Here is a 20,832-nt window from a genome sequence, read left to right as displayed (position 1 = left end):
GCAGTGAGTGCACAAGCACTGACTGTTAAATGGCTGTATAGGAGGGGAAGCTGGAAGAATAGTGAAGAGTAGTTGATAACCTGGCCCCAGTGTGTTCAGAGGGACTCTTGCAGTGTGTGTAACAAGACTGTTGAATAACACACAGTGGGTGTGTGAGGATAGAAAACGTGATGGCGAGCACGGGAGGAGCAACTGTTGAATGCTGCAGGAGTGTGCTAGAGTGAAAGTGGGATGCACACGCGTGCTTGTTGAACTGCACGTAGCGAGTGTGTAAACAGTGACTGAATGGCAAACAGGTGTGCAGAGTGTGAAGTCAACTGGAAATGACAATCACCGGCTTTTGGATTACACAGTGAGTGTGCAAGGAGATAGTGGTGACTGTCAGAGCGGGCATGTAAGAAGTGGGCACTGGATGAAGCAGAGTGATCAGTGCATATGCAGGCAGTGATTACAATGGTCCACTTCACGTGCCAGTGTGGTCAGGTCACAGTGCACAGTTTGGCTAAATGCCAGTGTCTGCAGATGTAGAGAACAAACATATAGACACCAAGTGGGGAAGTGGGGAGGGTTGGGGGGAGGGAATGAATTGGGAGATTGGGATACCAAACTGTACACTCTAAATATATGCTGTTTATTGTCTGTTAACTGTATCTCAATAAAAGTTCTTAAAAAATAAAAATAAATTTTTTTAAAAAGTAAAAAAAAAAAAAAAAAAAAAAAAAAAAGCCAGTGTCTGGATGTTGCTGTGAAGGCATTTTTAAAATGTGATAACATTTAACTCAACAGACGTTAAGCAGATTACCCTCCACAATGTGGGTGGGCCTCATCGAATCAGTTGAAGATCTTAAGAACAAAGATCAAAGGTTTCCCAAAGAAGCACTTGCCTCTAGACTGCAGCACAGAAACCCTGCCCGAGTTTCCAGCCTTCAGACTTGAGACTGCAATGTCAACTCGTCCCTGGGTCTCTGGCCTGCCCTGCAGACCTCATACTCACCAGCCCTTAACACCTCTCTTACTATCAATACATATATTCTGTTGGTGCCATTTCTCTGGAGAATCCTGAAACTGTGACTACTGGGTGTAATATAGATGTGCAAGAAGAGGAAGCTGGATGGTGCAGACAAGTGTGAAGAGTCTTCAATGACAACACTGTGGACAGGGCAGAATGAGTGCACAGAGTGTCTGAATCAGTTTGCAAAGTGACTTTAGATGGTGAATAGTGGGCATTCAATGAGTTGAAGTTGGATGGTGTGGTACAGGTGTGTGAGGTGTGGAAGAGGCCCAGGGTCCAGCTGGCATTTTGGGCCCCACCTGGCCTGCAGGGAGACCTTGGGCAAGGCCCTCTCCCTCACTGGGTACGCAGCTGCTAGGGTGGGCTTAGAGTCTCTGAAGGAGAAAGGTGGTGCTGTAGCAAGCAGGAGGGGAATAAACTCACTGGTGCTTTGCCTTGCCCTACTGCCAGCAGGGCCCAAGTGGCACCTGAATGATGTACTTATGACACCTGGGGGGCCTGCATGAAGGACAGCACATGAGGCCTGGAGCCCTGACCAACAGGTATCTCTGGCTCAGGATCCTGCTGGGGAGGAGGGGGCACAGGCCAGTGGAGGGAAGGAGTGCTCCATTTAAACAGTGGTTCTAGGATGGGATAGACACAGGCCTTGGGTCTTGGGGCTGCCTTGGGCTCCAGTGTCTCCACCCTACACTGAGGGTCTTGCTCTAGTGGGAGATGTGGGGACTCATGCAGGGATGTGGTGCTAGGGCAGAGGGGGCCCTGCCTGACAGGCCAGCTGCCCTGCACTGCTGAGGATGGGAGGCCTGTCAGCTGGGGTGCTGGCTTTTGCTGAGGGAAGGCTGGGGGTGGGGAGAAGAAAACCTAGCCACATGCCACCACCACTCCTGAGTCCCTCCTTGCCATGGGTCGAAATGACCAACACCTCCCTCTGCACCCCCTCACCAGATCCAGTTCCTAATCCTGGCTGGGCTTCATGAGGACAAGGAGCCTGGATGCTCTCAACAGGCATCAGGGCCCCAGGGATACCAAGAGCCAGCCAGGACATATCAGACCCCTAAAAGCAGGCATCTTGCCTGGGACGCCAAGGTGACAGTTCAACAGGGAGGTGACATGTCCCAGGCCACACAGGAGGACAGAGCTTTATTTCCAGAAGGGACCCTGGAGCAGGATGACTGCCTTCTACACTCGTGCCTCTGGAGTTGCCCAAGGATGCGTTGCACCCGATCTTCACAGCATGCACTAAAGGGATGTGGTGGCGGCCACAGCCTCCTCCAGCTTCTGCAGGAGCTCCTCTGGCCGCGGTGAAAATGCACTGGTGTCCACTCTCTGGAAGTCAGGGTGGGCCACCACGGACTCCAGCACCTCAGCTATGCGGCCAACATCAAAAGCGGCCTGCTGGGGGCCCAGCCCGGTGTCCTTGCCGCCCTCCACCTTGCCAGGGCCCATCCCCTTGGCCAGGAGGAGAAGCCTCCTTTCAGCAATGATCTTGAGGAAGTGATAAAATTCCTTGAAATTAATCCCGGAGCAGGACCTCATGATGACCTGGGCCAGAAAGGAATAGCCAGTGAGCTGCTGCTCACTCCCAGCTCTGGGCAAGTTCTGCAGACCCTGCAGCCTAGGCGACAAACGCCCCTGGTCCAGTTCTTGGGGATGGAGATACCTGGGAGACAGTCAGTGATCAAATGGGTCTGAGTCCTGCAGCCTGGAAGCCCCAGACCCTCACTCACATAGGTAGGTCTTGTTGCCACCAGGTCAAGACTACATTCTGACCTGAGAGAACACATCCTCCCTTAAGACTGCAGCCTGTCCTGGGGGCTTTTCCACACCCTCCCTCCACTGAGGCCCTGGCCCAGGTGAGCACACTCTTGTCCCTGACGGTGGTCCGGGCCCAGGTGAGCCCCCTACCAAGCCCCCCACTGTAGCCTTGGTGAGCCTCACCCTGTGCCCCCTCCTGCTCAGACCAGTTGTCCCACCTGGCAGTGATGGTGCCAGTCAGGCATGGTGTCCCTCCACTCAATGACCTCCTGCTGCACGGCGCAGAGCTCCTGCTGCAGGAAGTGCCACATGTTGGCCAGGTTACAGCCGTTGACCCAGTTGTGGTTGATGGAGATGGTGTCCTCCTGGAAGGGTCAGGGTGCAGGTGTCCCCCTGAGCCCACAGGGGGCACTGTCCCCTCCCCCTGTCCTGAGGTCCTTTCAGCCTTCCTCAGCTGGGAAGAGCTCCCCGAGGCTGGGACCATCTGAATCCACGGTTAACTAAGAGTGGGGCTCCCCAAGGGCTGGGACAACCCCATGCTGGGTGGACCCCTTCCCACTGTTGTCCAGGGAAGCAACGTGGCAGGGAGGGAAAGAGGCTGGGGGCCCTAGCAGTGCTGCGTGCAGGAACCAACCACATGCAGCACCAGCCTTGCCCACGGTCTGCCCCATCCCACACCCAGGCTCTCCCGAGGGACAGCCTGCCCACTCAGTGGGATCAGGCGGGATGGGCTCGCCCTCCCTCTGCAGGAACGCATTTAAGAAGGTGCTGAGGGTGAGGAGAGCCACTGGGCAGGCCAAAGGGCACAGCTGAATGGGGGTAAGAGTCAGCCCAATGCACCCCTGTGGCCTGTTTCCCTGACCCGTCTGGGCCATAGTACATGGGGTGGGGTGGGGTGGGGTGGGGTGGGGTGGGGTGGGGAGGGCCCACCCGGGGAGGGCCCACCCTACCAGGTTGTGGACTTGGTGGTGCCACCCACTGGGCACAAACACCATCTCGCCTGCCTCCTGTGTGACCTCCAGTGGTGGGCTACAGCGATCTTGCATGGCGTGAAGGCGGCTATCCAGGAGTGTGGGGGAAGTCACGTCGTAGGGCAGGCTACCGTGGCAATCCCGGAGGGCTTCTTCTTGTCCCGGTGGGAAGAAGAACCACTTTTTCCTCCCGCAGATGTTGACGGACCAGCTGAAGGAGCGGAAAATGTCGGCATGGAACGGTGACCTGTGCAAGAGCTCCTGTTGGTGCCGTGCGGCTTGGATGTGGCCTTTGCTTCTTCTGAACAGGCTGGCCTGGCTCAGAGGCTTCAGTGGTACCCAGCTCTCACACCTGACCTGTGAGCCAGGTGGGAGAGCCACACCTCCCCCACCCCCGAACATCACATAGGCGGTGCATGAGCTCTTTCCACAGAGCAAAGTGGGTAAGTGGGCTTAGAAGTGCCAGACCTGGCAGCCGACTCCATGACCTGGCTAACAGGAAACTCTGAGAGCCGACGCACCAGCAGGAAGGTTCAGGAGGGTGACCAGGGACAGGGGTGTAGGATGGTGGGGAGTGGGAGCAGACAGGCAGTTACCAGGTGCCGGTGGGCCCCATGTAAATGAAGCGGTAGTCATCCACATCTAGGGCATCCCAGTACTCGTTGAGCCAGTCAGACGAGAAGTATACGGGTAAGGTGAACACGCCCTCTGCCGAGGAGTCCCTTTAGAAAGTGGCATGAAGCTGCAGCAGAAGTTGCTATGAGCCAACCTCCCGGCACCCAGGTCCTAAGCGCATGAAATATCATGAGAGTTTTGCAATTAAGTGAATGACCCCAACCTGCCTTCCAGAGTCAGCATCAACTGCCAGGAGTGGGGCCACCTCAGACCACCCAGCCATAGTCCGGCCACCAGGTGACCACAGCCCCAAGTGACCCTAGCTGATCCCTGCCCAACCGACTGAACCAGAGTTGTAAGCAGATGAAATGGCTTTGGGGGTGTTGTGACACAGCCTAGACAACTTGTACAGGCGGTGACCTAGGTGTTCCAGGCCCCTCCCACACCCGCTCCAGGATTTCAGCCTCTGGCTGAGCTGGGGTTCTAAATGCACCCTCTGCATCATGCTGGTTTCCCAAATTTGGGGGCCTCCTACTTTTTCACCCACACCAGTGACCTTGACTCTGCAGAGCAGATTGAAAGCCACAGGCCCAGGCACGAGGGACACCCCAGGTACACCGAGGTCCTTTTCACCTCATCTCTCAACCCCTCATTCCCCTGGGCCCATCCCCACAACCCAGCCAATGGGTTCCCAAACAGAGGAGCATTCTGAACCTGCCTGAGGGAGAGTTGCAGCTCTACAACAACACCGTCACACAATACACTCGGTCAGAGGCCATGATGGGGAGGGCCTTAGTAGTACCAAACCACCAGTAGCTCCCCCAAACACCATGCAGGTGCCTCTGCTGCCATGCCTTTGTATACTGACACACGCCTGTTTGTTCTTCAAAACCCTGCTCAGGACAGGGGTGGGGGGGGGAAGGGGAGGCTGGGACACAGTGAAATAGGAGCACTGACTATATATACTACCAAGTGTAAAATAGCTAGTGGGAAGCTGCTGTACAGCACAGGGAGATCAGCTCCATGCCTTGTGATGACCTAGAGGGGTGGATAGGGAGGGTGGGAGGGAGGCTCAAGAAGGAGGGGATATACGGATATACGTATAAATACAGCTGATTCACCTTGCTGTACAGTAGAAACCAGCACAACATTGTAAAGCAATTATACTCCAATAAAGATGTATTTAAAAAAAACTCACAAAAAACCCTGCTCAGATATCACTTCCCCTGTAGCTACCCTTGCCTGCCTGATCCAGGCCTTCCTCTGCTCTTTTTATTTTTGGGTTGCCAAGGAAAATGCAAGACACTCTGTCAAGACTGAATTTCAAATACACAGTGAATAAGTTTCCAGGATAAGTATGCCCCTTGTAATACCTGGGACATACTTATACTCAAAAGCTACTCGTTGCTTATCTGAAGCACAAAATCACAGTGCATGTGAGTCTGAGTCTGAGTCCATCTGTGCTGCTGGAATATGAGTCCTTGAAGTCTAGGACTAGAGTCTGGTCGCATCTTAGCCCCTGTCTGCTGGGCCAGCTCTCTCTGGCAAGCAAGAAGCTGTGTGGCAGGTGGTACCAAGGGCAAGCTTTGAGTAGGATGCTGGTGCCCTTCACATACTCTTGGATTGCTCTTGGGAATCACAAGGGCCTGAAATTTTTTTTTTTTTTTTGAGTCTTAGTTCCTGCATCAGCAAAAAAAGAATTTGATTGTTCACTCATTCATTAAACGAGCACCTCCTCTGTGCCAGGGTCTGGTGCCAGATGGTGGGGGTCTGACTAGGACCCCCTCTCTGCTTGTGAAGAGCACACCCCTGGCAGGGGAAATGGCTACAAAACCTGAGGACCACCTCAGAGAGTGGGACCACCTCAGAGAGTGGGAACACCAGCAGAAGGGGTGGGGCTGCCCACAAGAGCAAGATATTTCTCAGAGTAGCATCCTCTGAGCTCCCCAGGTGGAAGAAGTGTGTGATGGGTGGGGACAGACCTCGGAAGGCCTCCTTAAACAGTTGGCAGTGCTTGTTAGCAATGGAGATTTTAAATGGGCAGGACACAGTTCTGCTGGAAAGCTCATTTGGACTTTAGTGAGCCTAGCAGAAGGGTGCAGGACTTGCGGTGGGGCAGCGAGTCTGGAGACTGGCAGCAGCCAAGGTGGGTGATAACAGGCCTGACTTGGAGAAGCAGTAGAGGGGAAGCTGGTCCCACGGGCGTCTGAAAGGTCAGGCAAAGGCTGGGTGCTGCCAGTTAGATGGTGGTGAAGCTGACAAGGATGATTCTGGACAAATGTGACAAAGAAGAGGTGGGTAACCGTAGCCCATCTACGCCTCTGCCAGGCTCACATTCCTCACAGCTGCCAAGCCTGTGCAGGCACGGTGAGATGGCCACGACTGGAGAGAATGACACTTCTAACCAGGCTGAAGAAAGCGGGTTAGATTCCTAACTGGGGAAAAGAAGAGTTCCTCTGTGTGCAGCCAGAGTTCATTCAGAACTGAAAAGCAATGCTGTGGCCAGTACTCCTGGCCCCTTTACCTGCACAGATGCCAGTCTTTGAGATAGAGACAGCCCCGTGAAGAGGAGTAGTTTCCCTGAATGTACTCTTTCCAGTAGCTGATGTAGTCTCTGAGGGGCATGTGCTCTTTGGGGTTGGAGTTGTATTCCCGGACCCCGCAGTTTGCAACCGGTACAACCACGTCTCCTGAAAAGAAAGCGTCAGGCACAAGACCTTCCTGAAAGTCCTCCAGCCTGTGCATCCTTCCTGACCCTGTCCGCCCTCCAACTCATTGGTACACCGTCTCCAAGTGAGTTCTTCTGGGGAGTCATTCACGCCCTGCCTCCCTCAAGCCCTGCGCGGCTCTCCTCCTGCGCACCCTCACAGCCTGACCTAAGCGTCTAGCCCTGTGTTTGCACTCCATGCTGTTCCTGCCCGGGGCCCTCGCGCTCAGTCCTTACCATAGTTCTGAAGCAGATAATCGAAGTTGGGCTTCCCGTCGGGTGTCACCCACAGCTTCCTGCTGCCCCAGCCCTCGGTGAAGGCGCTGGAGAAAACACAGGGTATGTTGGGGAGCAGGTAGCCCTTGAAGAAGTCTGCGTAGGAAAAGCAGTCCGGCTTCTCAATGAAGTCCACGCAGTCCAGTTTCGGGCAGACCCCGCTGGGGAGACGCCCCTCGAGGCCTCGGAAGTGGCTCTCGGCGAACAGGCGCGTCTCCCTGTCCATCCCGAGCTAGGTTCGGCGCCCGCGGGGTGCGCGGGGTGGGAGTCTGCCCGGGGAATCTATAGCGGTGCTGAAGCAGGGCGGGGCTGGGGGAGGGGGTCGGAGGAGCTGCCGGGGACAAGGGGGCCTGCGGAGCGGGCAGAGGGGCTGCTGGGGACGGTGGAGGCAGCGGCGAGGTCTCCCGGCGGCGAAGCGGCGCAACGCGGAGGTCCAGAAACCGGCTGCCGAATTCCCACTCTTCAGCTCTTTAAACTGGGAGGTAAAAAAGGAAGTATTTGCTGAAACTACTTCCGGAGTACACGCTCTGAGCACCCGCGGTTTACAGCCCCGCCCCGGCCAGAGAGAAACCTGCGAGATACAGACACTCATAGCCCGTGGTCGTCCCGGAGCAGTGGAGCGGAACCAAGAGCCGGCGGTCTGAGTTCCTGCCGGAGCCTGAAATGCGGCGAGCCAGGCCTTAGGCGCATGCTGATTGCGTGCTGCGGCCCCTCTCCCGGCGCAGGCACAGGCGCAGGCGCAGGCGCAGGAGCGGCCCACAGCGCCTTCGACCCAGCTCCCGGTACCCCCGGCTTCAGAGATTATCGAACGGTGCGGGTCCCGAGTCTCGTTGTCTTCACGCCTCCGCCGCGACTCAGGTAAGCGGTATCTCCAGTCTGCAGCTGGGTCTCTGCCCTTCCGGCCCAGTTCCTCCTAACGCTACTGCCGAGGTGAGGATCCCTCCACTTTTCAGTGCTCCAAGGACTGCGAAAGGTGCTGGGGTGGGGGCTGGGCTAATAAAGAGGCACAAGGGCCAAGGCGGGGGGGTGGGTGGGTCCTGAGGGATGCTGGGGAACTGGAAGGGATGGAGAGGCCCTGGAGAGGATGCTGGGGATTAGGGGGATGGTGGAGGCTTAGCGGGTATGTTGGGGACGTGGAAGAAATGCTGTAACTTGACGGTGATGGTGGGACCTGGTGGGGATGCAGGGAGACTTGGGGGGATGCTGAGGGCCCAAGGCGATGCTGGACACCTGGAGGGAATGCTGTGGACCAGGAGAGGATGGTGGGACCTGGAGAGGATGGGGGGGACTTGGAGGCATGCTGGGGAATAGGGCAATGGTGGGGGCCTGGAGGGGATGCTGTGGACCAGGAGAGGATGGTGGAACCTGGAGGGGATGGGGGGGACTTGGAGGCATGCTGGGGGACTAGGGCAATGGTGGGGACCTGGAGGGGATGCTGGGGGAATAAGGAGGGTCTGAAGTGAAGTAGTGGGGGGTCAAGGATGGGGATACTAGGCTGTGCACACCAGCAGACCTGAAGTGGGGGACATCAGAGGGGGAACTTGGGTGGGGGTGACACATGTCTCAGCCTGTTGGAGAAATAGATGTCCTTCCGACATAAACCTACCCACATCAACATGGAAAGGAAGAAAATAGTTTCATTACTGTATGAGCAGATTACATGCATGTGAGGCATCTGCAAGAGAGTACAGAGCTGGGCAGAACTTCATGCATTTCACACAAGGAAGCAGAAGAAAGAACTGTTAAGACCTCTCACATCTCCTTGAGGGAAGACTAGATGTACCTGTGTTGTCTGCGCCTGATGAGAGACTCCTGCCTCAGTTCTGGAGGTCCGTGTTTACCACTCTGAGTCAGCAGGTGGTGACTGTGCCCTGTAAAATCTGAATGCTGAGTTTCATTCCTGACCAAAGGAAACATTGAAAGGGTGGGGAAGGGGCAACTGCTTCCCCTTTATTAAACAGTGAAGGTGTAATCTTGTTTATTTATCCTTATAGGTGGCATAAGGGAGATTCTGGGGATATTGGGGCTCTGAGCTTTGGAGAGGGGCTTGAGGGGGGACTGTTTTTAAGGGGTATGAAGCTTATGCAGGAGAACAGTGAGGACCAGAAGTGGGGAAAAGCAGAATAGGGGAGGACTAGGAAGAAAGTGAGTTAGGGAGTCTGAAGTCCAGGTAGAGGAGGGATCTAAAGTGGGAGCTGAGAACATGGGCAAGATGGGACAGGTGGTGGAGAGTTTGTGGCAAGCAGAGCAGTGTGAAGGGTTGTGTGATTCTCTGAATGCTGTGCTCCCTTCCCACTGTGTCTCATTGTACCTCATGTGGTCAAGCTGTGGAATTGTTAATTGGGCCAGTGTTGGACAGAGAGTTAGAATGCACTGGGAAGTTAAAATGGAGAAAAAGAAGTCACCCTTAATTTCATCCAGAGATGAGCTTTTTTTGTTGTTTCTTGGTATAGAGTTATCCTTCCAGGCATACACTCATTCATGCATTTTTTTTCTCTATGTTCCTCCCTGTACACACACACTTAGACACACACACTCATTCAGACACACAAACACAGACAGTCTCTCTTTCTGTTTTATATGTATGTAAGTTTAAATATGTAAGCTTTTGCTGCTTTTAACTTTTTTGAAAAGATTAACAGTTGTCAATTTCTTGCCGCATATTGAGCGGGTGCTCCTTAATTATTCAATTTTAGTTGTGTTGAGTGAAGATCTTGGAAGACAAATAGAAAAAGTGTGGGAAGCAGAATATTCATAATAGTCTAACGATTTAGGACATATGGCTCAAAGTTCGCCTCATAGGGGAAACATGAACCATTTCATGTTTCCCAGACATGGCCTGGGAAGAATCCCAGGATTCCAGCTTATGAGACTAAGTTTCATAAGAAAGGGGATGCTTTAGGGCAGCAGATCCACATGCTCCCCAGGATTGTTGGGGCCAGTGAACCAGTAACTCAGGGTAGGGGAGAAGGGCTTCTTTCTTGAGCATTTGCCCTGGGCCAGGCATTTTGTCCTGTATGACCCCTAGTTCACACGATGACTCTCTGGTGTTGGCAGTATTACCACCACTGTACACGTGAGGCTCCAACATAACTAGTGAGAACAGGATTGGGACCGGAACACAAGTCTGTGTCCCTCGAAGGCCCCTAGACAGCAGCCCTGGCATCACCTGGGAACTGGTAGGAAATGCACATTCCTGGGCCCCACTCAGACCTGAATCAGAATCTGGGAGCAGAGCACTGCTCTAATAAGCCTTGTCACATCCCAGTGACACACCTCATAGAGGGCCAGAAAGAAAAATGGCAGGAGGGGAGTTTTAAAAGTTAGCATTTTGTAGGAAATGCAGTGGGAATAATATAAAATCCTAGTTCTCTGCTCTGAGAGGTTAGAAAGATGGTGTGTACCATGTGAATAGGCTATGTTATTGCAATGAAACACCCCCAAACCTCCCAGGTTGAAAGTGGGAGCCTCTGAGGAGCAGGAGGTGAAGGTAATGGAAAAGACTGGCCGCTGGTGCCTGGAGACACTGCTCTCACTGTTCTGATTCTAAGCCTTCTTGTGGTCAGGAGTTATTGGAAGGTGTGTAAAATGTTGGTTGGTCTGTTACTTTGGAAATTAACTAAAAATAGGATGTTTACTTGATACTGAGTCTACTCCAGGGCACAGGTCTGATGAAAGTACTAAAAGAGATCCATTATACTAATTGCAGTGTGTTAATAAGTTCAGTCCCTGTGACCACTCATTTCTTCCCCGGGAGCATCACCATGCGGATTAGTCTCAGACACTCTTGAGGTACCTTGCCATGACCTCCCCTCCCTAGTTCAGCTCTGTCCACAGGGTCAGCAGCCATGATGTGTTTTCACTGGGAGATGTGGGTTCCAGGCTACAGCAGGCAAGGCCCAAATAAGGACTCCAGTAACTTAGCATAGAGTGGAGACCTAGTTCAGCATATAGAAGGAAAAAAACTGTCCACAGTGGACACAGTTGATGTTTTCACATCATGTGATTTGTGGTTCACTCAACACATATTTAATGGGTTCCTGTGATGCGCCAGCATTGAGCACAGGGCACCCTCCTTGCAATGTTTGCCTTCTCCAGTGTTTTGACTGAGTTGGTCAACATGTAAGCACATTCACAGGCTCTTTGGAATTATGGTGAGTGCTGTGGTTGGTGAAGGAGTGAGGGTACCACTGGAGCAGAGACCTGGAGAGTGAGCTAGAGTTGGCCATTCAGAGCCTCAGGAGCAGCAGATGGGGAGCCCTGAGACAGAAGCAGAGCAGCGAAGAGAGTGGGTGCAGACTGGGCTGTGAGGCTTTAGTTAGTAAAGCCTGTAAGACGTGGGTGGTGACTTTGGATTTTACTCGAAGTACATGGGGAAGGGTTTCAACAGAAGAATGACCTTTTCTAATTTTGTTTTATGACTGTCACATTGGCTACTGGATAGAGAATGGGTGGTGGGGGCAGAGTGAGCCAAAGAGGCCAGTTGGGAAGTTGTCCAGGAGAATAATGACAATACTGTGTAGTGGTGTGGCTGTGGGGATGAGGGGTGCAAAGGGCAGATGTGAAATACAGCTGCCAAGACTTGCTGATGGATTGAGAGGGATGAGGAAGAAGGGATCCAGGAGAACTCACCTGGCAGTGCCTTCACTGAAATGCAGGAGCAGATGGAAGGGCTTGCTGAGTTGGAAATGCCTGTCAGATGGTCAGGTGGAGATGCCCAGGCAATACTCAGGTCTCAGAGAGTCTGGGCTGGAGAGGAAGGTTTGGCAGGCCACAGCCGCAAGGTGATATTTAATGCCATAAAACTGTGTTAACTCACTTAGGAAGAGAGTATTGATAAGAGGACCAAGGTTGTGACCTGGTCATTCCAGCATACAGTAGTCAGGTGGAAGAGGAAGAACCAGCAGAGGAGACTGAAAGCAGGCCCCAAGGGGTGGGAGACCACAGGAGCATGGTATCCAGGAAACCAAGACATGATGTCTCTCAGGAGATGGGCAGGTGTGTTGGGCAGAGGTTGGAATAGATGTAGGCATTGGACTTGGCCACCTGAAGGCCTAGACAGAGAAGTGTCAGTGAGTGGTGGGGACAGGAGCCTGTCTGGAGGGGGAGATTCCTGGCTGGTGGCTGGGAGGCAAGCACAGGGAGGCATTTAGAGTCTCTTGGAGGAGCAGTAAGTGGAGAGGACTGTGGGGATGTGGGGAGGGTGTTTGTTTTAAGATGGTCTTAGAGCGTATGTGTAAACTGATGAGATGATCTAGGACAGGTTGGTAAACTATGGCCCATAGGCCAAGTCTGGCTGCCACCTCTTTCATAAATGAAGTTTTTTTTTTTTTTTTTTAAATAAATTTATTTATTTATTTTATTGGCTGTGTTGGGTCTTTTTTGCTGTGCGTGGGCTTTCTTTTTAGTTATGGTGAGTGGGGGTTCCTCTTCGTTGTGGTGTGCGGGCTCCTCATTGCCTTGGCTTCTCTTGTTGTGGAGCACGGGCTCTAGGCATGTGGGCTTCAGTAGTTGCAGCACATGGGCTCAGTAGTTGTGGTTCATGGGCTCTAAAGCACAGGCTCAATAGTTGTGGCGCATGGGCTTAGCTGCTCTGTGGCATGTGGGATCTTCCTGGAGCAGGGATCGAACCCGTGTCCCCTGCATTGGCAGGCGGATTCTTAACCACTGCGCCACCTAGGAAGCCCCATACATGAAGTTTTATTGGAACAGCCACACCCCTTTGTTTCTGTATTGTCTCTGGATGCTTCTACTCTACAACAGCAGAATAGTTTAACAGAGACCATGTGCTCATAAAGCCTAAAATATTTACTACCTGGCCCTTAGGGGGAGTAAAGCATGCCCTCTCCTAGGGCATGGTGGGACAGAGAAGTTGTTGCTGGAGAGGGAGGAGGTTGGGATCAAGAGGACTAGAACCTGGTCTTTGAGGGAACAGGGACACTGCTTCCCAAAACCTTTCCTCTGCATGGAGACCAGAGGAAAGGCAGGGCACCCAGGGACAGGTGTGGTACCTGCGTCCTCAGCTGAGGGAAAGAGGGTATGGGTGGGGTCATTCTAATGCACATGGGAATGTTGTTCTCACTTTGGCCCTTCTACTTAATCCCCATTTATTTTGGTCTGCTGGGAAAGCTGCTATAGAAACCTGTGGTAGGAAAAGTTGTGGCCACAGGTTTCTCGTTTTGCTTTTTCCTTGGTATTTGTCAAGCCTGAGTACTTTCCTCGTATTTCTTGTGTACAGTACGATAATGAGAAGTGTTTTCATTCTTAAATTTTCTTTCCTCTTACTTTTCACTCTTTTTGAATTTTAGAATAATTTAGAGCTAATATTGTCCTTGGGTCTTTTAGCAATTTTAATGGTTAAACAGAGGCCCAGAAGATGAAATAACTTTTCCTCAGTCATAAAATTTGTGGCAGAGCTGGAGTTGGAACTACAGCATGGTTCCTTGGATGCTGCAATGCCAGACTCAGTAATTCTTTAGGGAATTTGTGCATAATCTCACCCAGTGCTCAAGGAATACCTCCCAGAGTACATGCTCAGGAATGACAGGTCGGGTCAGGCAATTGTTAATATAAATTCAATTTTCATGCTAAATCAAACTCTTGAAGTGTGGGGAATAGTAGTGAACAAGATATGCCCCCTCCTCGACCCTCTTGGGGGCTGTTGATGGCAGGCAGGGGGTTGCCAGGTGGCAGGAGACTCTTTTCAGCCAGGAGGACCAGAGTCCAGCCGGTTTCAGGGGCTGACCAGAGCTGTGAGCACGTTGCAGTGACTGAGGCCGCAGGCACCTTGCCCCTGATGTTTGTCTTGGACTTGGAAACACTGAAAACCATGGTTGATGGGGTTAGTCGTCCCCTGATTCTGAGAGTGAAAACCTTTTCTATTCTTCACATCCGAATGATGGCCGAGTGGCCTCATGGCAGGACAGTGCTAGCAGGTTGTGCAGGGGGCTCGCCAGGGCCCTCAGCTCATGGGGGACTGTAGGTATGTCAGTCATAATAGGGTGAAGGTCTGCATGTCCCTTGCTTCTCTGTCCTGTGAGAAGCCCCAGTCAGGCGATACTCTGTAGTCTGTTTTATGTCTGTTTCAGTGCTCGGGTGAGCGTTCTTCTCACTGGGAAGAAAGGTCTGATGAAGACACTTTGGCTTTATAGTTCCTTTTGTCCAGTGTGAACCGTTGTTAAAGAGGAAGGGCACCCTCCCAGCTGCTCTGCGCCACCCAGTGAGCTTCCACACAGTTCCACTGTGTGCCGAGGGGACCTGTGTAGAGAGCTAAGCGATAAAGCCCCTGAAGAAGATGACACCAGTCTTCTGTACAGAAGGTCAGAAGTTTTAAACAGCTGAGGAGATCTTCGTTAGCTTTCCAGTGACAGAGGAGCATGGGTTTCCTGGATCCTTTACAGAGCCCTGCTGAGTTGGGAGTGTGAGGTTGTTTGTTTGCTCAGTGTGTTTTTAGTGTTGAGATTCCTCTTGGTCTGGCATGCATCATCGTGTTGCCTGAGAAAGTGGATTCTTGGGTTCATGTCTCCTTGGGGAAGGTTCTGACCCCATAAGCCTCAGGGCTCCTCTGTGACCCAGGATGGTCATGGCGACCGAAGCACAAGAAGGTGGCACCAGACCTGAGAGTGGAAAGTCTCTGCTGTTTCCTGCTCCCAACCTGCTACATTTTTCAAGTAGGAGGCTTGTCTTCCTTATAGTCTTAATCTGCAGCAGTCTCTTCTAGAATGTTCTTTACCACTTCCTGTTTTTGCAATTCAGTGCAGTATCTGCAGTCTTATTGTTGCTTTTCTTTAACTGTTTGTGTTCTGTCTCCTTACCTCTGTACCCCTCTGGTCCCTGCACTGTATTGTATCTCCTTGAATATGTAGATCCCAAGGCTATTACTTTCTCAGCATTGACACTCAGCGAAAACACGTGAAGATGCTATTACTCCTGAAAGAGTATTAGCCAAGCTATCAGTAGACGTTTAGAGCTTCTGCCATGATAGAGCTGTGCTCATTCATCTGTTGAATGAAGTGAGTTGGAGATGATCTCTGCAGTCCCTCCAGCCTGACAGCTTTATATTTATTACTTCCAAGTGCCATGTCTTATTTTATAGTGATGACAGAATTCTCATACTTAATGTGGCAGCTTTCTCTTAGGCTTGTCCTAATTTCAGGTGTTAGCAGTTAGCAGAGCTGGTATGCTAGGCTGATTTGTAGTACTGCGTAACAGGGGTTGACTGGCATGTGTGTATATCTGAGAAGTTTGGGCCAGCCCTTGCTATTGTGATTAAGAGAAGTTCTAGAACATACTTGGGAAGTACTTCCATCTGATTAACATAGGAGTTAAATTTATTTCTCTTATAATGGAATCTAGGTGTTTTGGCACCTTAATTTTGTGTATACTAGGCACATTCTTCTTTCTTTTCTTCTCTTTCACTGTCATGTTTGTTTTTGTGGCCAGATGCTGTCTATAGCCAGCTCTGATCAGATGGTGAAAACTAGTGAGACCAAATGACATTCTGGATATGGTGATGTTTTAGCAGTCATTTAAGAAATGAAATCAAGAGTAGACTCTTCACATTCCTAATAGATGAGCTGAGTTAGTTCTGTAGATACTTTGTAGTATTCATAATAATTGAAATAACACCTATAGCGTATATTAGGTGCCAAGTACTCTTCTAAGCACCTTTCACATATCAGTTCAGTTAAGCCTTACAGCTGCAGTGTGCAGTAGGTACAATTATTATCCCCATTTACAGATCAGGAAGTGGAGGCAGAGGGGCTGAATAGCTAGGGGTCACACACAGATGAATGGGAACACCTGCCATTATCTGTATGAAAGGTTTGTGGTGCAGTCTTCCAGCTGTGCTGCTACCTAAGGCAATGATTTCAGATTTTTTAAAATTGTAATACCTAGTTGAAATTTAGGTTTGGTTTATCTTTCATGTGTACATTTATTATTAATTTTTATAAAATTTCATATTATTAGTAAATGTTTAGTAAATCCTTCATTGGAATATTAATGCAGAAAAATGAACAAATCATAACAACAGAAAATGCACAAATCTTGAATTATCACAAAATTAACACACCCAGGGCAAGAAATAGGACATTACCAGCACCACAGAGTTAAGGCCTCCCCTCTCCCCAGTTGTAATCACCATTCTGACTTTTGTTTCTGAACTCTTCATGTACTTTTTTTTTTTAAGTTGGTTTGGTTTTTATTTATGGAAAGCTGTTTTATTTCTTTTTTTTAATTAATTAATTGGCTGTGTTGGGTCTTCATTGCTGTGTGCGGGCTTCCTCTAGTTGTGGTGAGCAGGGGCTACTCTTCGTTGTGGTGTGCGGGCTTCTCATTGGCTTCTCTTGTTGCAGAGCACGGGCTCTAGGTGTGCGGGCTTCAGTAGTTGTGGCATGTGGGCTCTGTGGTTGTGGCTTGCAGGCTCTAGAGCGCAGGCTCAGTAGTTGTGGTGCACAGGCTTAGTTGCTCCGTGGTGTGTGGGATCTTCCTGGACCAGGAGTCGAACCCGTGTCCCCTGCATTGGCAGGTGGATTCTTAACCACTGTGCCAGCAGGGAAGCCCCTCGTGTACTTATTTTTAAAATGAATTAAAGTTTGGGGAAAGTTTTAATTCCCTTAAGTCACATAGAAGTATCCCAGGGTGTTATGAATTGATAGAGCTGATTCATGGAGTTTGCTTCTTAAATATTTGGTTTAATAGAGATTCTGGTATGAAGAACCCATACCCAAAGTACAGTGATCTTTGTGGTGCACCTCACTGTAGGGAATCCTGAGGGGTCTGAGGCTTTATTGAGGGTTAAAGAGTGAATCCGCTGTAGTTTGTAGATGTGGCAGAAGACAGGAGGCCCTTGGTCAGAGAGAAAGGGCCTGTTATGCATGGCACAGCAGGACTCGTGTGTGCATCTGTTCCTCTCGCCCCCCAGGTTCTGAGAGCCCAGGTGGACGCTGCGCATACTCTGGGTTTGTGTCACAGCTTATGAGGGGACTGCTAGCAAACCTGCCTAACACTTGCCTCCAAGGGGATACTAACCTCTTATCCTGGTCAGGAAACAGATCATCTCTTAACCAGGAGGGAGACTCTTGTCCGCAAAGATAGTCTGGGACAGTTTTTGTGACGTAAAATTTTATGTCAGTTTTTTGACATAAAATGTGGAGAAACACTGTGAAGAATTGCCTCTCAGTAATGTCCATACCTTTTATGGACAGTATTTAACTAAGCAGTAGGATGAGGCCAGCCTGAACATTGACTTCAGCTGCCTTGAGGGCCACAGCTGGACAGATACCATAAACCGAGGGTCTCTTCCATTCATTCAGTCACAAGTATTTCCTGAGTTAGGATTATGAATAACTTATGGTCATTGTGCTTTGAGAACTTGCAGTCAAATAACAAGTGGTCATCCTACCATTGAACAGGTACAGTAAGTGTGCATACGTCCCATACAGCCTCACAGAGGAGAGAGAGGGTGGGAGAAGCCAAGGGCTGGGTGGGTCCTCCCTTACTCTGGAAAGAAGATTGCAGTGGCAGTGGGGGGTGTTTTGGAGTACCAAAGGCAGGAGACCAATTAGACTGCCGCTATAGTCCAATTAAGACTTCCTAACATTCCTTACCATGCCTACAACTCTTTGAGCTTTGGGGTTTTGTTTGCAGTAACTCACTTCATATTTGATGATACATTGCCTAATCTCAAATCCCTTTGTTTCTCTGTAATTAGGAATCTCAATTCAATCCAGATTCTTCAGGTACAGGTACTGCCTCTTTTGCTGTCCAGGCTTGTGTTGCTTGATGTGGTGTCTAGTACTGTAATTACATTGAAGAGTCTGAGTTTAGAATATAACTCAGTGCGGAAGTTTGTAGAATTCCAGTGGACTCTAAGCTCCATGAGCCAAGGACTATGTCATTGTTGTTTGTTTTGTACTTGCAGCCCAGCATGGCATGGTGGGGGCTTAAAACTTGTTAACCAAATGCAGAGAATCCCTGTACCCATTCTGTGAAAGTCCACTTTTCAATATTTTTAGAGATAATATTATTTCTTCTCCTATTTTTATAAGTGAAATCATGTCATAATTAAACTTGTGTGCGTGCGCGCAAGAGAGAAGGAGGAAAGCAGGGCAGGAAGAAGGGAAGGAAGGAAGGAAAGAAGGAAGGGAAAGGAAGGAAGAAATGCCATATTACAGGTGGACCTCTTATGGGAAGAGCATTGGATTAGGCATTACCAGGCCTAGTTCTAGCCATGCTAATGTCATGAACTTGTGGTTTGACCTTGTACAAAGTCCTCATACTTTCTTGACCTTATGTTCTTTATCTATACAGTGAGAGGGTTGAACTAAGTGTTCTACAAGGGTTATTTCAAATCTGTCACTCATGACTTTTTAAAATGCATTGATAGGGAATTCCCTGGCAGTCCAGTGGTTAGGACTCCACACTCACTGCTGAGGGCCTGGGTTCAGTCCCTGGTTGGGGAACTAAGATCCCACAAGCCGTGCGGGGCATCCAAAAGAAGAAAAAAAAATTGCATTGCTAAATGCAAATGGTAGATATGAATAATATACCTTTGTTATGTATAACTATATAAAACTATATGTAAAATATGTACATATAATTATATGATTATGTAGAACTCTATACAATTAGTTGGGATTACAAGAATGGAAAAGTTTGTAGGATTATTTTCTCTATGAAACTAAGTAAATTTATAAAAATTTCAAAAGGAGAACATTAGTTTAGAAACTTGTAGAGTGTGTAGTTGATAGAGGTCATCACAGCTGAAATGGTGTTCTTGTCAAGAATCCTTGGGTGGTCATTTCCAGTGATTTTCTTCCTTTGGTCACATCCAGCTGTGGACCCTGGTCCTAATGGGGTTGCTCTGGTGGGTGCAGAACCCCTGGGGACCTTGATGCTTTGGGTCAAGCACAAGTCTGGCCCCAGTCCTTACCTCTCTACTAAGTAGGGCAAGGTCTTCATCCTGCCTATCACACGTGGTGTGAGAGTCCTTGCTAGGCGAGGACTTGGCATGTGCTGGAGTCTCCAGTGTGCGCAGAATCCAGACCATCCCCTTGCTGTTGGTGTCCTAGTGTTTCTAGTCCAAGTGTGATGTCCTGTTTTAGCCTCAACCACCCACTAATTTGTCTCCTCTTCTTCAGAGGCAGAGTGACCTTGGCCGTGGTACAAATCGACCTAGGAACCAGATGAGCAGAGACATCTGCGTCAACACCTGGCCATGCTCCTATTATTTAGAACTTGAAAAGCGATGGGTCCCTGGACAACTTTCATTAACTTCTCTCTCACTAAAATTTATGACTGATAAAACTAGAGAAATTCTTGTCAGCTTTCCCCTTTCTAGTATAACTGAGATCAAGAAAGAGGCTTCTAACTTTATCTTCAGTTCTCTTACCATCCTGGAAAAGGACCACAACAAGCACTGGTTCAGTTCCTTGCAGCCTAGTCGCAATGTCGTTTTCAGCATCATCGAGCATTTTTGGAGAGAGTTGCTGTTGTCCCAGTCAGGAGCTGCTGTTGAGGCATCATCCTCCCCCATGACCAAGGGGAAGGAGCTGACTGGTCTGATGGCCTGTGCCCAGAAGCGTCTGGAAGGCACAGCCAAAGTCCTCCACCATCAGGGCGAGCAGCTTGACAGTATCTCAAGAGGCCTGGAAAAGATGGAATCTGACCTGGATGTGGCTGACAGGTAAACACACACTGTAATCCTAACCTGACCTTTGAATGGCTGTGGTGTGGTATCTTTTTCTGTCGTGCTGTATTTATCACACATTCAGCCTTCTGAAAACACAAGCTGTGCCCCTGTTGTGGACAGTTGCCCTGCTGTGGGCATATAGATAATGAGGGCACAGGATGTGTCAAGTCCAGTTTTAAGTGTTTAGTGAGGATTACCTCAATTAGTCACCAGGCTGGCCAGGAAGAGCCTGTTGTTGTTCATTTTACCTATGAGGAAACTGAGGCTGAGAGGCCAGGTCATTTGTTCAAGGTCATGTACACTAAGTTTGTTAGTGTAGTTTATCTTTTTTTCCATAGCTGTATAGCAGCAAGGTTCGAGCTAAGTGTCTTGGCTTCAGAAGCTGCCATCTTAGCCACTGCACCAGCCACTCTCAAACCTTCAGTCTTGGGGACCATCCCACCCCATCTTAAAAGTTGAGGACCCAAAGAGCTTTTGTTTATGTGGGTTATGTATACCATATTTTTTTTAAACTAAGAAATTAAATAATCATTCATTTAAAAAGCACAGTGGTAAACCCATGACCTAGTAACATAAATAACATTTCTTTTTTTGACTGATATCTTGTTCATTTAGTTTTTTTTTTTTTAAGAACTTTTATGGAGATAGTTAACAGACAATAAACTGCATATATTTAGAGTGTACAATTTGGTATCCCAATCTCCCAGTTCATTCTCCCCCAACCCTCCCCGCTTTCCCCACTTGGTGTCCATATGTTTGTCCTCTACATCTGTGTCTCTATTTCTGCCTTGCAAACGGGTTG

General features: G+C 49.8%; 2 protein-coding genes across 19 annotated transcripts in view; one reads left to right on the top strand and one right to left on the bottom strand.

The window, feature by feature from the left end:
• Window positions 1-697: 697 nt before the first annotated feature.
• JMJD4 (jumonji domain containing 4) lies at window positions 698-8,039 on the bottom strand. 7 transcript variants are annotated; one of them, XM_057708580.1, is made up of 7 exons: window positions 7,923-8,039; window positions 7,298-7,811; window positions 6,878-7,070; window positions 4,335-4,460; window positions 3,718-3,985; window positions 2,986-3,132; window positions 698-2,554 (listed from the first exon to the last, which is right to left on the bottom strand). In XM_057708580.1, exons 2-7 carry the CDS (start codon window positions 7,560-7,562, stop codon window positions 2,252-2,254), a joined length of 1,302 nt encoding a protein of 433 aa, XP_057564563.1. In that variant the 5' UTR covers window positions 7,563-7,811; window positions 7,923-8,039; the 3' UTR covers window positions 698-2,251. The 7 variants fall into 7 exon arrangements, with proteins under 7 accessions (XP_057564563.1, XP_057564566.1, XP_057564565.1 ...); XM_057708583.1 differs by having other exon boundaries at window positions 3,772-3,985; XM_057708582.1 differs by having other exon boundaries at window positions 3,718-3,949.
• Window positions 8,040-8,058: 19 nt separating this feature from the next.
• Window positions 8,059-20,832, top strand: part of SNAP47 (synaptosome associated protein 47) — a 102,227-nt gene continuing 89,453 nt past the window's right edge. For 11 of the 12 annotated variants that reach the window (XR_009049152.1, XR_009049153.1, XR_009049154.1 and 8 more), the window contains exons 1-2: window positions 8,065-8,194; window positions 19,480-20,024. Coding sequence is in view for 6 of the 12 variants with exons in the window: in XM_057708587.1 (XP_057564570.1) it covers window positions 19,525-20,024 (500 nt within the window). In the remaining 6 variants the exon portion in view is untranslated. Of the gene's footprint in view, window positions 8,195-19,479; window positions 20,025-20,832 lie in introns of all 12 variants that reach the window. The other variant, XM_057708593.1, reaches the window with a different exon arrangement.

Source organism: Hippopotamus amphibius, chromosome 15, assembly GCF_030028045.1.
Source record: "Hippopotamus amphibius kiboko isolate mHipAmp2 chromosome 15, mHipAmp2.hap2, whole genome shotgun sequence".
Taxonomy (NCBI): domain Eukaryota; kingdom Metazoa; phylum Chordata; class Mammalia; order Artiodactyla; family Hippopotamidae; genus Hippopotamus; species Hippopotamus amphibius.
The sequence above is the reverse complement of the archived record's forward strand: the minus strand, read 5'-3'. Positions and strand labels throughout refer to the sequence as shown.